This window comes from Chenopodium quinoa, unplaced genomic scaffold (assembly GCF_001683475.1).
Source record: "Chenopodium quinoa cultivar QQ74 unplaced genomic scaffold, ASM168347v1, whole genome shotgun sequence".
Taxonomy (NCBI): domain Eukaryota; kingdom Viridiplantae; phylum Streptophyta; class Magnoliopsida; order Caryophyllales; family Amaranthaceae; genus Chenopodium; species Chenopodium quinoa.
Window position 1 is genome coordinate 1,044,263 of NW_018744955.1, and position 12,627 is coordinate 1,056,889.

The following is a 12,627-nucleotide window of genomic DNA, read 5'->3' on the forward strand; positions in this document are numbered from 1 at the left end:
AGTGTAAGCTAAGAATCACTCCTTTCACTTGACATTTGTTTGACAGCAAGTGTGTCCATGTCACCCTACTATGATCATCCAAAATAGTGAGAAAATATGTAGATCCATCTACATTTTTTATCCTGTAAGGCCCCCACAAATCTATGTGAACTAGATCAAAAATATGCTTTGCAATGCTATGACTGACAGGAAAAGGTAATCTGTGGTGCTTTGAAATGGAACAAGTATCGCAATAAATTTTTTTCACATTTTTGCAATTACAAAATTTTAAATGTTTCAGCTTAGATAATGATCCATGCCCTAACCTAGCATGCATCACATCCAAAGTAATTGACTTATTACAAAAAGCTTCTTTTCCTGCCATATTGGCCCTCATTACATCATTATTTCCCACAAAATGTTCATTTTGGGGTTCAACTTCACTACAACTAAACTTGTAAAGACCATTTGCACTTCTTCCATAAGCCACAACATTTTGATCAGTAGGGTCCTGAAAAACACACCCTTTTTCATCAAAAAGAACTCTCAATTGGCTATACTGAATCAGTTTACTCAAGGAAAGTAAATTATGTTTGAATTGAGGCAGGTACATCACATTTACTAATCTGATTTTAGGACCCAACTTGACTTCACCAATTTGACACACTTTTCTCATAGACCCATCTGATAATGTAACACCCTAGAAATTCCTTTCCTTTAAATACACACTTTACTCTTTTTAAAATACGTTTTAGGAATATCTAAGACATTACCGCCACCGTGAAAACAGCTAAGGCAACTATCAAAGATACACAGCGGAAGACTTGAAAACCAAAACTATTTAAATAACACAATTTAAAAACCAAACCAACGAAAGTAAAGTTGAAAATCAACAAAACCAAAGTCAAATAAAATCCACTACAACTTGGAACCATTTAAGGCCCTTATTCAAAACCGAAACAACCAAACTTTTGCGTTAGTCCATAAAGTAATATAATAAAATATTCAATGCATAAAACACATCATATCCTAATGGAAGCTAGCATGATTCTCTCTTCACTCATGCCCCGTCATGAACATGCTTCAATACCTGAAAAGTGTATCTCTACTTGCCCCCACTACTCTCCATTAAAATGGATCATCGTAGGGCCAAGATAAAGACATGGCCAGACACAAACAACACTCACAATCAGCAAAGCTGAGTACATAAGCGTAATTAAACACACTAACATGCATTCTCCTATCATCACACACACTTACTTCATTGCACCTGTTTACAAGCACACACAACAATCAACAAGACACTTTAACTAGACACTAAATAATTCATTTAGCGTTGATTACGCATCGAACGGGTTTCCAACTATACCTCCCCCAATAAATTGAGGTTAACTGACACGGGAGCTAACCGTGCCAGCAACAAACTTGTGCCACACATAGGTGGCGGAATTCCAGCGCATAATAATAATAAAAAGGAATATACAGTGTCCTGTACTCCGTTAGAAGTTATGATCAAATATAAAGTCACATAACTCCCCCCATATGTTCATACTCAAGTTATATACATTCCAAGAGTTTTGGTGCGTAATCTCTTTCACTTTACGTTATTTACATATTATTAGACTGGGTGATGACCCTCAAAGCATAACAATTCAATCATCAATAATAATTCAATCACTCAAACATACCAACTTAATTCTTGAATATTTAGTGATCACATAATGTTGAACCCTTTTTAATTCTACCTCAGTGTCAAAGACACCTTAAACGCATAAAGCGCCAAAAATCCTATTCCTCGGTGTTAAAAAGACCTTAAGATGTAATTTGGTTTTAAAACACTTAAAACAAAGGCCTACCCTATTATACATCATAATCTTTCAATAAATCATGAAACAAGAACCTAGGGTTTCAAAAATTGGGGCTTTTAAATTAAAAACCAAATCTGAAAATTAATTCATACAATTACAATTATCAAACATCAAAATTAAACCCCCAAACTCATAATTTATATTTAGATCCAAGAATAGATTAAAATAAAACAAGAAAGCTTTGTTTTTATATATATATATATATATATATATATATATATATATAGTTCGAAAAAGAAAGGGGGAAAAAGAGGAGGAAGAACGGCAGCCACCACCGGCTGCCGGCAGCGGTGGTGAGGGAGAAGGGCAGCCGAAAAAAATAAGGGGAAGGGGAAAAAGAAAAAGAAAGAAAAATAAGGAGGAGAGAGAGAGAAGTTTACCTTGGGTTTTCTCCACTCTGGACAAAGTTTGATTTGCCTCATAAGTGGGATATTTATACCCCTTCTCTACTACCCTTCTTCCCTAAACTTTCCTCTTTTAGATTTTCCTAATTCCTTCCCTAATAAAACTTGTTGAAAATTAAACTTTCCTAAAATAAAACCCCAACTTTTAAATAAAATAATTAAATAAACTTTTCTTTAATAATAATATTAATTAAAATACTTTAATTAAAATAACTAAAACTATTTAAATACTTTATAAAATACATACTTTAAATAAAATACGTATAAAAATATGGGGTATTACAGGTAACATCACATTCACAGGAGTTTCAAGAGTTTTTAAAGTATCAAACTGACTTTTATTTCCAGCCATATGATCAGAGGCACCGGAATCAATAATCCATGAATTACAATAAAAAATGTCATGAAAACTAGCTAGGTTTGAGATTGTTATTTTACCTGCAAAATTGCTCATTCCATTTGTTTTCCCGGAAGTGCTTGCGCCTCCCTGCTTGTCCTGAAAAACTCTCATAACTTCTTGCACAACAGCTGATATGAGATTGCTATCAGGTTTGACATTCCCATTTCTTCCTGACTCTTCATCTTGATCAAACGGAATGTCCTGTTGAGCACTCTGTTCAACTCTACCAACATTGGCAGCCATCTTGTTCACATTTTTTTCTTTTGGCCCTTAGTACCAAGGTGGGTATCCAATCAACTCAAAGCAACCTTCTTTTATGTGTCCCCTCATTCCACAATGATCACACTTAAGCTCTTGCTTCATTTTCTTGAACTCCTTGAAATTTTTCTTCTGAAAATTTCCAGAGTTTTGTTTTCCACCTTGAGAGTGTCTTGAGGCTTGGAAAGCACTCATTTCAACATTTCCTTGAATTTCTCCAGTAATCTTCTTCTTCTTTTCAGCTTGCAACACCAAATGAAAAGCTTTGTTGACAGTAGGAAGAGGTTCTGTACCAAGAATGTTCTCCTTAACATTCTGGTAATCTTTCTTGATACCCATAAGGAAACTCATCACTCTATCCCTTTCTACAATCTGCAACAGTTTCTTGTACATACTTCATGTACACTTTCCGAGCATACCGCAAGTGCACTCTGTTATGGGCTCTATATATATTATAAATCTCATCCCAGAGTTTTTTTAGCTTGCAATAATACTCCCCCACACTCATCTGTTCACCTTGTTCAAGTTTTCCCAGCTCCTTTTTCAATTGAAAGAGAAGTGGTATGTTGCTTTCCGAGTATCTCTCAACCAACTCATCCCAGAGCTCCTTTGCAGTTTGAACAAGACTGAGCCCTCCAGCAACATCATCTGTCATTGACCTAAATATCCAGCACCTCACCATATAATCTTCTCTTTCCCATCTATTGTAATCCTCGTGTCCTGGATTCGGCTTACTGACCTTCCCTTCAATAAAGCCCTTTTTGTTCTTTGCACCCAAAGCCATCTTGACATATCTACTCCATATCATGAAGTTACTCCCATTAAACAACATAGGTGTTAATGGAATTGAATGATTGTCAGAATTTGCCACAAAGAGTGGATCTTGGTAAGCATTAAGAGATTCTGAAGAATCATCTCCTGCCATCTCGTATTGAACTATAGAATTTTTTTTTTAAAAAAAATGAGACAAACAATAAATATAGAAATACTAGAGATTTTAACCTGACAGTTCTGATACCATGAAGAAATTTGATTATCTGATTCTATCAGGCAATAAAAATTGAGTCTTTATATGTTTTATGGTTGTGAAGAATGCCTCCTCAAACCTTTTCTTTTCATTCAAGCCAATTGGCGGCTGATGTGCAATTGCACCTTTTTTCCTGCCCTACAACATAGGAACAACCTTACATATATACTACTGGCCTTACAATCTTGGCCATACATCTGTCCTTAAGAAAAAACAGAAACAGAGCAAGCTTGAGACAACACAAGCAAAAAGACAAAAGAGTAGAAAAAACTATTCTGATGTAATTTGCAAATAAGCAGGTTTAGTTGTGAAATTAGGAACAAATTTCTTCAACTTGACATATTTTGACTTTCTCCACTATTCACATAAGTTACTTTGATTTTATTTTGTGATTTATTCTTACAAGAAAACATAATATAGTGGGTTTTGTTTGATTTGTCACAACGACGTTTACTTTTCAAATATCTCATTTTTATAGTTTTTGTTGTATATAGTTAATGATATGTTTTATTTGAATTGTGCATCGGCAAACACACCTACATAAATAAAAACTATAAATAGTAAAAATATAAATTTAAACAGGTCTGGGTCACACCCGTCACGAATGTCCACTTTATACGACTAAGGAGGTACCACCTTAAAACCATATGACAATAAGTAGATTAGCCCCAAATTGACACAACTTTTTTGTTTCTTCAATGTGGGATACACTTCCCAATACGTTCACACTATTTCAACACGAGACAACGTTTTCACTCACATGTGGGTTTGCTTATGTGGCTCAATACCAATATATTTAATTAAGTTAAGATAATTTAGGTAGTTAAAATAAATTCAAACAAACAAGTTGTAAATCTTGCAGTTGAGCTAAAACCCACCCTAATATGAACTCCAAAATAAAAAGCGTACAATCAACCAACTTTTTTCTTTGTACCCATGCCATAAAAATTAATAAATAATAATGCGTATAAATAAAGATAAACTAAACTAAAATAAATAATGAATAACCACAATTAACTCGAACCCTTGTGAACGGTCGAGCAAAGACCACTTTCTACAACACGCCTATTTACTTATTAAGGCATAACAACCATGTATATGTTAATATGTAAGCAGTAACCACCCACATGTTTTATTTTTTTAGTCGATATAATTTAATAATCAAATCTAAAGTGCATTTTACGACTACTTTATAATAAATCATCCATAATTTCATTTCCATTCAACATCCAAATTTGACATCTTTTTCAAAGTAAGCATCATTTCCAACCCTTACTTTTGTAATTTCAAACTTCAATGGTTGTTGAATTAAATTATATACTTGATTAATTCCTTTTTTTTTTTTTCTTTTTTCTATAGCACTTGAAGCTATGAATCAGTAGTATTTAATCCCTAAATCCCTTCAATATGACATTTTAATACGGAGTAGTCATTAAATTTATATGATTTCAATTTATTGCGCATGTGCATCTTGAAAAGCGATAATTTTGATTTTTTTTTACAAAAATTTATTTGTAGCAAATTCATGGAAATGTCTTCCGGAGAATGGTTATCTGATCTTGTAAGTTTTTTTAACCTACTTTGATTAAACCAATCATCATATATAATATTCCGTAATGAGTTTTCTTTACTTTACAGGAGAACGAAGATCCAACATCAATAATGCATCATTGTCAAAAAATGATGAGCTCCGATGTCTTTGAATTCGAAGATATATTTCAAGCACCAGACTTGATCTTGAGTAACAACATCGAGCCTGCTGTTATGGAGGCGACCAATAAGATCACACCGAGTATTGATTGTAGTTGGAGCTCATCTGGGAAGCTCATATGTTTTGGGAGCTCGGAGTTTGAAACAAAGCCTAAATTAAGTAATGGTAATAATAACAAGAGGGTTATGTTGACTTCTAATGAGCATGTTGTTGCGGAGAGGAGGCGAAGGGAGAAGATGACTCAAGGGTTTATTGCTCTCTCTGCCCTAATTCCTGGTCTCAAGAAGGTACACCAACATATACTAAACTAGTTTAATTTATTGTTAATTTGCAAGCAAAATCATATATATGGTGCACCTTTTGCTACCTACAAATTTTATCACGAGCATCACATAATATAGGTAGGGAATTTAATTTATGTATGTATTGGTCAAATCTAGCTAATTGTTCACCCCCTTGCCAAATTAAAGGGATTCTTGTTCTTTAATTTGGATCGATCGATCTTTTGGATTGGAAATTTCTTATCTTGAGGGAAGATAAATTCATTTATTCAATTATTATGATTGAACTATTTTTTGTTCTTTTAGAGATTGGAATTCAATTGGGGACAGGTTTAGGTAATCGTAGATATAGTTTAATCAATTACCGCTTCAACCATGTATTATTATACACACTCATCATTAATAACTAGAAGATGTTATACTTTGTAAAAAAGAAAACTAAAACTACAAGATGTTGTAGATTTTCTTTTGTAATTCAGGCTAATATCTTATCAACTACTTGTTCACACTTCCCCTCCAAATTCTTTTGATTTCATAGAAAAAGTCTTGATTTAATTATTTCATACTCTTTGTGTAAATATTACAGAAAGAAAACCATTAACTTTTAGCTACAAATTAAATGAAAATATATAATATAAAGTAAACATAAAACAAAGGAAGTAATATAATTTCAGGACATAAAATAAAGAAAGTTTTTCCTTAAAAAAATTAAATTACTAGGGTGACTAACACCTGCAACAACTAGACATGTCTAGAGAGCTCTTTCGGTTTAGTTTTTGTGAGGAATCTACTGATATATGATTAATTAGAAAAAATACGTAAATGAACATATATTTTTAGGGTTATAAAGGTTCTTACACTATTCTTGAGAATTCAAAAAAGATACAGTTAACATTAATAAAGGAAAATAAGTAAACAAACATTTTTAGGATATAAATCCGCACACTATTGATAAAAGTTTTGCTTGAAATTTTTAAAAGGTAGGGATTGATATTCACTCTTTAACACTTGCATCTGTTAGCCTGTTCTCTTCAGTTTAATTTTGGTTCAGTTCAGTTCACTTCAACTCAGCTCCTAATTTCCTCCAGCTCTAATTTAGTAAATCAGAAATTACTGGCTAAGTTAATTAATGAATATATTTATGTTGAAGTACATTTAACTTAATGAATCAAGTTAAATGTTCTTGAGTTATTAAGAGTAATTAAGTTAAAGTAATTAGTGAATTAAGTTGACAAACAGCCAGAGTAATTAAGTCAGAGTAATTAGTCAATTTAACTCATGCTTGTTATATGTCATGCGAGTATAATATATTGTGAAATAACAATGCAGACAGACAAAGCATCAATCCTGGGCGAAACAGTTGAGTACCTAAAACAACTTGAAGATCGAGCCAAAGTTTTGGAAGAACAGACTTCGAAGAGAACAATGGAGTCTGTTTGTCTTGTTAACAACATACAAACGCAAACTTTTGATGATGCTGCTAATTCTGTTTCATATTCCAACAAAATTATGAATCCTGATGATAACTTGGAAATTGAAGCCAAGGTTCTAAACAACAATATCTTCATTAGGGTTCACTCTCTTAAGAATCAAGGCCTCATTCAATATTTACTTGAGGAAATTGGAAAGCTTAATTTAACCACTTTAAATTGCCAAACCATGCAATTTGGAAGCTATGCCATCACTATCACAATTCTTGCTAAGGTATATATATACATACTACTCATCTACTTTATCAATTTCACGATCATGAATCTGATAAGTTTGTCTCACTTACGATTTCTATCTTGTTTATAGGAGTGCTTGAAAAAAAAGTAGTGTATAGTATGTTTAAGAATAATTAAGTGAATATAGTAAGAGAATGCATGCATTAAAAAATTTGTGTGGTTGTAAGAAAAAGTCTATGAGCATCAAACCGTATAAGGCCATGTTCATGTGAGTTAAACTGAGTTGAATTAAACTGAAGCGATAAACTAATTAATAAAACTATTCTGAATGGAATTGAACTAAACTGAATTAAGGTGAACTGAACTAAATCGAACTGAAAATAAGTCTAAAAGAACATAGTCTAGATAAGCTAAATAGAGATAACTATGAAAAGTAAGATAATAATAATAGGGATTATTGCCCGAAGAAGAATAAAAAATAAACACAAGTCTAACTTTCTGAAATGACTCCATTAAAAAGTTACTGTAGCTGATTTTACAGTAGCAAAGTGAGCCAGGGAGTATGTAGGTTTAAATGATACATATAATAAGTATTGAACTAAGATCATACTCCATAAAATGGTAATCTTTATATATAGTTTAGGATGTTAATTGTGAAAAACTATTCTATTAATGTCATTTATATAAATTTGTAATTTGCATAGCTTTAATTTTCTACTATTTTTTTAAAAAAATTTTATAGCTATTCGTTAGATGCATGTATCAATTATTAATCTTTATTTGAATTGACAGGGTATAAAAACTAATCCAAATTCCAACCATCAATTTAAACTTTTAATTGGTTTAATTATTAGTCCACTAACACGTGTAATAGTGAAATATTTGAATGAGTATAGAGTAGAGTTAATAGGCTATAAGGAGGACCTAATAATTTCCTTCAAAAAATAAAAGGAGGACCTAATAATTAGGACATCATTCGGCAATAAACAATAATTAGTAAAATAGATATGTGACATAATGGAAGTGCCATTAGATCGTTCATCTAAATTTAGGGATTACATCTTGGAAATAAGTATACATAAAAGGAGATATTTAATATAATAAGATTAACGAATGGACTAAACAGTAAGGCAGAACTTAGCCAGGTTATTTCATCTTATGTCTCAAGTAATATGTTTCCTAAACTACCCTACTTATCCATGAATTATACGAGCATATAATAATACAGCATTATTTTCTAGAGATTAATAAATTAGAACGTGCTGCTCAACATGCATTAGTTTAATCTTGATATATGAAACAAAGAGATTAGTCCAGATCTAATTACTATATTGATCACTAAATTCGAAATGTGTAATAATGTTCATTTTAAAATGAAGGCATTAAGTATGGGAAGATAAAAGATTAATATGGTACAAATTGAAGAGGTCAAAATGAAGTAGTCCAACGAAAATTGAAGTAACTTGATATAAAACTATACCATTTCTAGTTTTGGCTGGGGTCCTCTTAATTAAGGTAGTATTATTATGCACAAACAATTATACAACAAGGGGTAAGAGTGTAACTACACGAAAATATATATTCTAATTTTAAAGTAGTACCGACCATTGAGTGATCAATAGTATCATTATTCAATAGTACTATGTATGTATGTATATATTGGTAATACATATGTATTCAATGGTACTAACTATGTGCGTATATAACATCACTAAATAACCAATGACACCATATAGGCTTTCAGTGGTACAATTAAAAGTGGTTTCACTTACACATTTCTCTCTCTTTCAAATGATTTTCAATATCTAAGTATTTGTTATGCATGCATTTGCAAATGCATAACAATACTGCATTACTACTCCCTCATGCAATTTGACTCTTTGCACACCAAATACACCATATATTACTACCTTTACCAACAATTGGAAATCAGTATCATCAATTATTATTATTTGCAAGTTGGATGCTTTATTATCATATTGCAAACTGCTAGACAAAAAAGGATAATGTTTTATATAGCACTTAATTAGGAATACATAAAAGAAGTTAAAAATGAAAAAAATAAATGAAAATATAACATTAACTACACTGACTTGCGCGTGATTTTGTTATGCATCTCTAAACTAATACCAGATTAGGAATGATGAAAATGCTTATTATCAGCCCTTAGGGCTACATATATGATATATCATTACCCGATAGAAAATTAGCTTAGATTGTCATTGCAGACTTACTTTCTTAAGGTAGGTTCTTAGATTTCAAAATTTTATAAATTGTCAATCCTGCCATACATATATGAGAAGTTCAACACATGTAAGACTGTTTTATATATGTACTAACAATTTGTCATGACACATAAATTTCAGGCAAGTGATGAATTTAACATGAGCACGCAGGCACTGGTGAAACATTTGGGAAATGCAGTCCAACATATCATTTCCCAAAATGTCTAAAACATAAAGCATGCGTATGGAAAACCATGCCATTGTCGTTCAGATCTCTTCATTCACCAACTACTCATCAATCTATCTTAAATTCCAAGGTTTGTTGTGTGTTCTTTTCTTGTTTGCCCTTTAGTAAAAAATATACTACGTAAAAAAATATGTATTGTACTTCATATGTAATTTACCACGTGCTAGAATTAATAAACAAATCTCAGCACACGAATATTTTTTCATTTTTGGAAGAAATAAAGAGGCCTAATGTGAAGACAAATTGACTTTTCAAACAACATGCACTTATTAATGTGCCCAAGCTTTTGTTTTTTGTACTCCTAATTTTTTACTTTTTTTTTTTTTTGTACTTTTCTCGTTCTTGAAACTTTTATATGGCGTTTTATATTACTGTTTCCTTCAAAAGAACTAATTGTATGCATAACACCTATGCTACATTTTAATTTTGTTAGAGCTGATTTGGATTAAATGAACTAAAAATGTTAGAGCTAGTGGCCTAGTGCCTAGTGTTTTAATTTTTGTTTATATATACTCCGTATTTAGTAAATAATTAAAGGATGCTTCTTGGAAAGTGGTACTTTGTTTGCTTGGATTAATTTGCTTCCCACCTTCTTAAATCAAAGACCTGTGAATCTGTGATATAGTTAAATTAAAAAAAAAAAAAAACCAACTATTACAAAAAAAGTTTAAAAGAAAACCTTAATATTAAGTGATAATTGTGTATATATATATGTGTAACATTACTACTCCGCATAATTAAGAATAAGACGATAGAATGTTTATATATACTACATCCGTTAAATTTTATGTGCAATTTTTGGGCATTATTTATAAATTATAAAATATTCTAAAGTTGCACATAATATTTTGAAAATAGTATAGTGCACTCGGGTGCACCATGCGCATGGTGCACCCGGAAAGAACATTAGGCATATTTTAAAGAACATAAGAAAAAAAAAAGAACATGCTAGTGTTTGAAAAAGAACATACATGTGTTTGACAAAAGAATATGTTTGTGTTTGACAAGAACGTGACATTACAAAGAACATAAAGTCTGTACAAAAAGAACATGTTATTTTTCATGGTTACTTGGGTAGTTAAACGTGTTTGAAAAAGAACATTATATTTGACAAAAAAGAACATGTTCGTGTTTGACAAAGATATAGGTGATCATTGGGCGGACCGGGGCAAGGTTAAAAAATCAGCTCACTTCTCGAGTCAGGCCAAGTTTTGGGCTGAAGTTTTTGTGCCCAAACCTGCCCAAAATGGTTCGGCCGTGCAGGCTTTTCGGGTTGAGTAAAAAAAATCAACTAAAATGCATAAAAACGCAATCCCAAACTCGCCCAAAAATTTAAATTTACGGGCTAGGTCCGACCCGATTTGGGGGCAAAACCCGTCCAAAATCAAGTCGGGTCAGTCTAACTTTGATCACCTCTAGCCAAAGAACATAAAGGCTTTACAAAAAGAACATGATAATACAGTAAAGAACATGTTCTTTTTTCTAGTTACTCGGGTGAATTTTTATTTTTTTTTCAAATGTACATACATTAAAGAACATATTGTATAATATAAAGAACATATATTTCAAACTCAAAGAACATAATAATCAAATTTAAAGAACATATTATGCTCATGTTCTTTATAAATATCTATAATGTTCTTTTTTTCGCCTATGTTCTTTTAAATATACCTAATGTTCTTTCCGGGTGCACCGACCATACATTATAATATTTAGCGGAGGTTGTATAAAACGTACAAAATTAAATATTCCACTTAAAAAAAATACTCCATATAAATTAAGCATAAAGCTTGGTTCGTGGAGGCAGACGCACTATCCGCATGATGCATCCGCTCCAAAGTACAAAAAGGCGGAATGAACATGCAGGTATATACTAATGTACATGGGCATATAAAAGAACATAGTGTTCATTTATAATGTTCATGGACATATACATAAAAGAACACAGTGTTCATTTATAATGTACATCAGATTTTTGTGCAACAATTTTGTATATTATTTTTGTATAATAATATAATTATTTTTTTTTGTATAATGAAATAAATAAATAGTACAATAATTAATTTTTTTACCATACATTAATTACAAATCATTTCAATATTTTTTTTAACAAAAGTTCACTTTCTCTCTCCAAACAAAATTCAAACCCATTTAAATTCCTCAAACCTCAAGAAAAATTTCAAGAAATTTGAAATTATGAGTCCAAAATTGTTCAAGATGACAAATAAAAATGAAAGGTAAGACCAAATTCGACATTCATACTTGTTTATTTGACATTCATACTTGTTTATTTTGAGTTTGAGTGTTTGTTTTTTATAAATTTGATTGAAAATTGTAATATTTGATTTTATTGGGAATTAATTGCGATTTTGATGTTATTTTGTAGTTGCAATGATAAATAAAATGAAGTTCTTGAAGAAAATCTTCCGATTAATCCGTTTTTGAAGAAAAAAGCAAGCAAATAGACAATTTTAAAAAAAGTTGTAGATCCAAATAATGCAATGTACATTAAAATACAGTAAAATGTTCTTTTTTCATATACTTACATGATGCAAATAAT

At 31.4% G+C, this 12,627-nt stretch overlaps 2 protein-coding genes across 2 annotated transcripts; one reads left to right on the forward strand and one right to left on the reverse strand.

The window, feature by feature from the left end:
- Positions 1-2,921: 2,921 nt before the first annotated feature.
- LOC110706435 lies at positions 2,922-3,834 on the reverse strand. The gene is made up of 2 exons (XM_021884357.1): positions 3,426-3,834; positions 2,922-3,274 (listed from the first exon to the last, which is right to left on the reverse strand). Exons 1-2 carry the CDS (start codon positions 3,832-3,834, stop codon positions 2,922-2,924), a joined length of 762 nt encoding a protein of 253 aa, XP_021740049.1.
- Positions 3,835-5,184: 1,350 nt separating this feature from the next.
- LOC110706295 (transcription factor NAI1-like) lies at positions 5,185-10,823 on the forward strand. The gene is made up of 4 exons (XM_021884189.1): positions 5,185-5,497; positions 5,575-5,934; positions 7,258-7,632; positions 9,962-10,823. Exons 1-4 carry the CDS (start codon positions 5,399-5,401, stop codon positions 10,046-10,048), a joined length of 921 nt encoding a protein of 306 aa, XP_021739881.1. The 5' UTR covers positions 5,185-5,398; the 3' UTR covers positions 10,049-10,823.
- Positions 10,824-12,627: the final 1,804 nt, after the last annotated feature.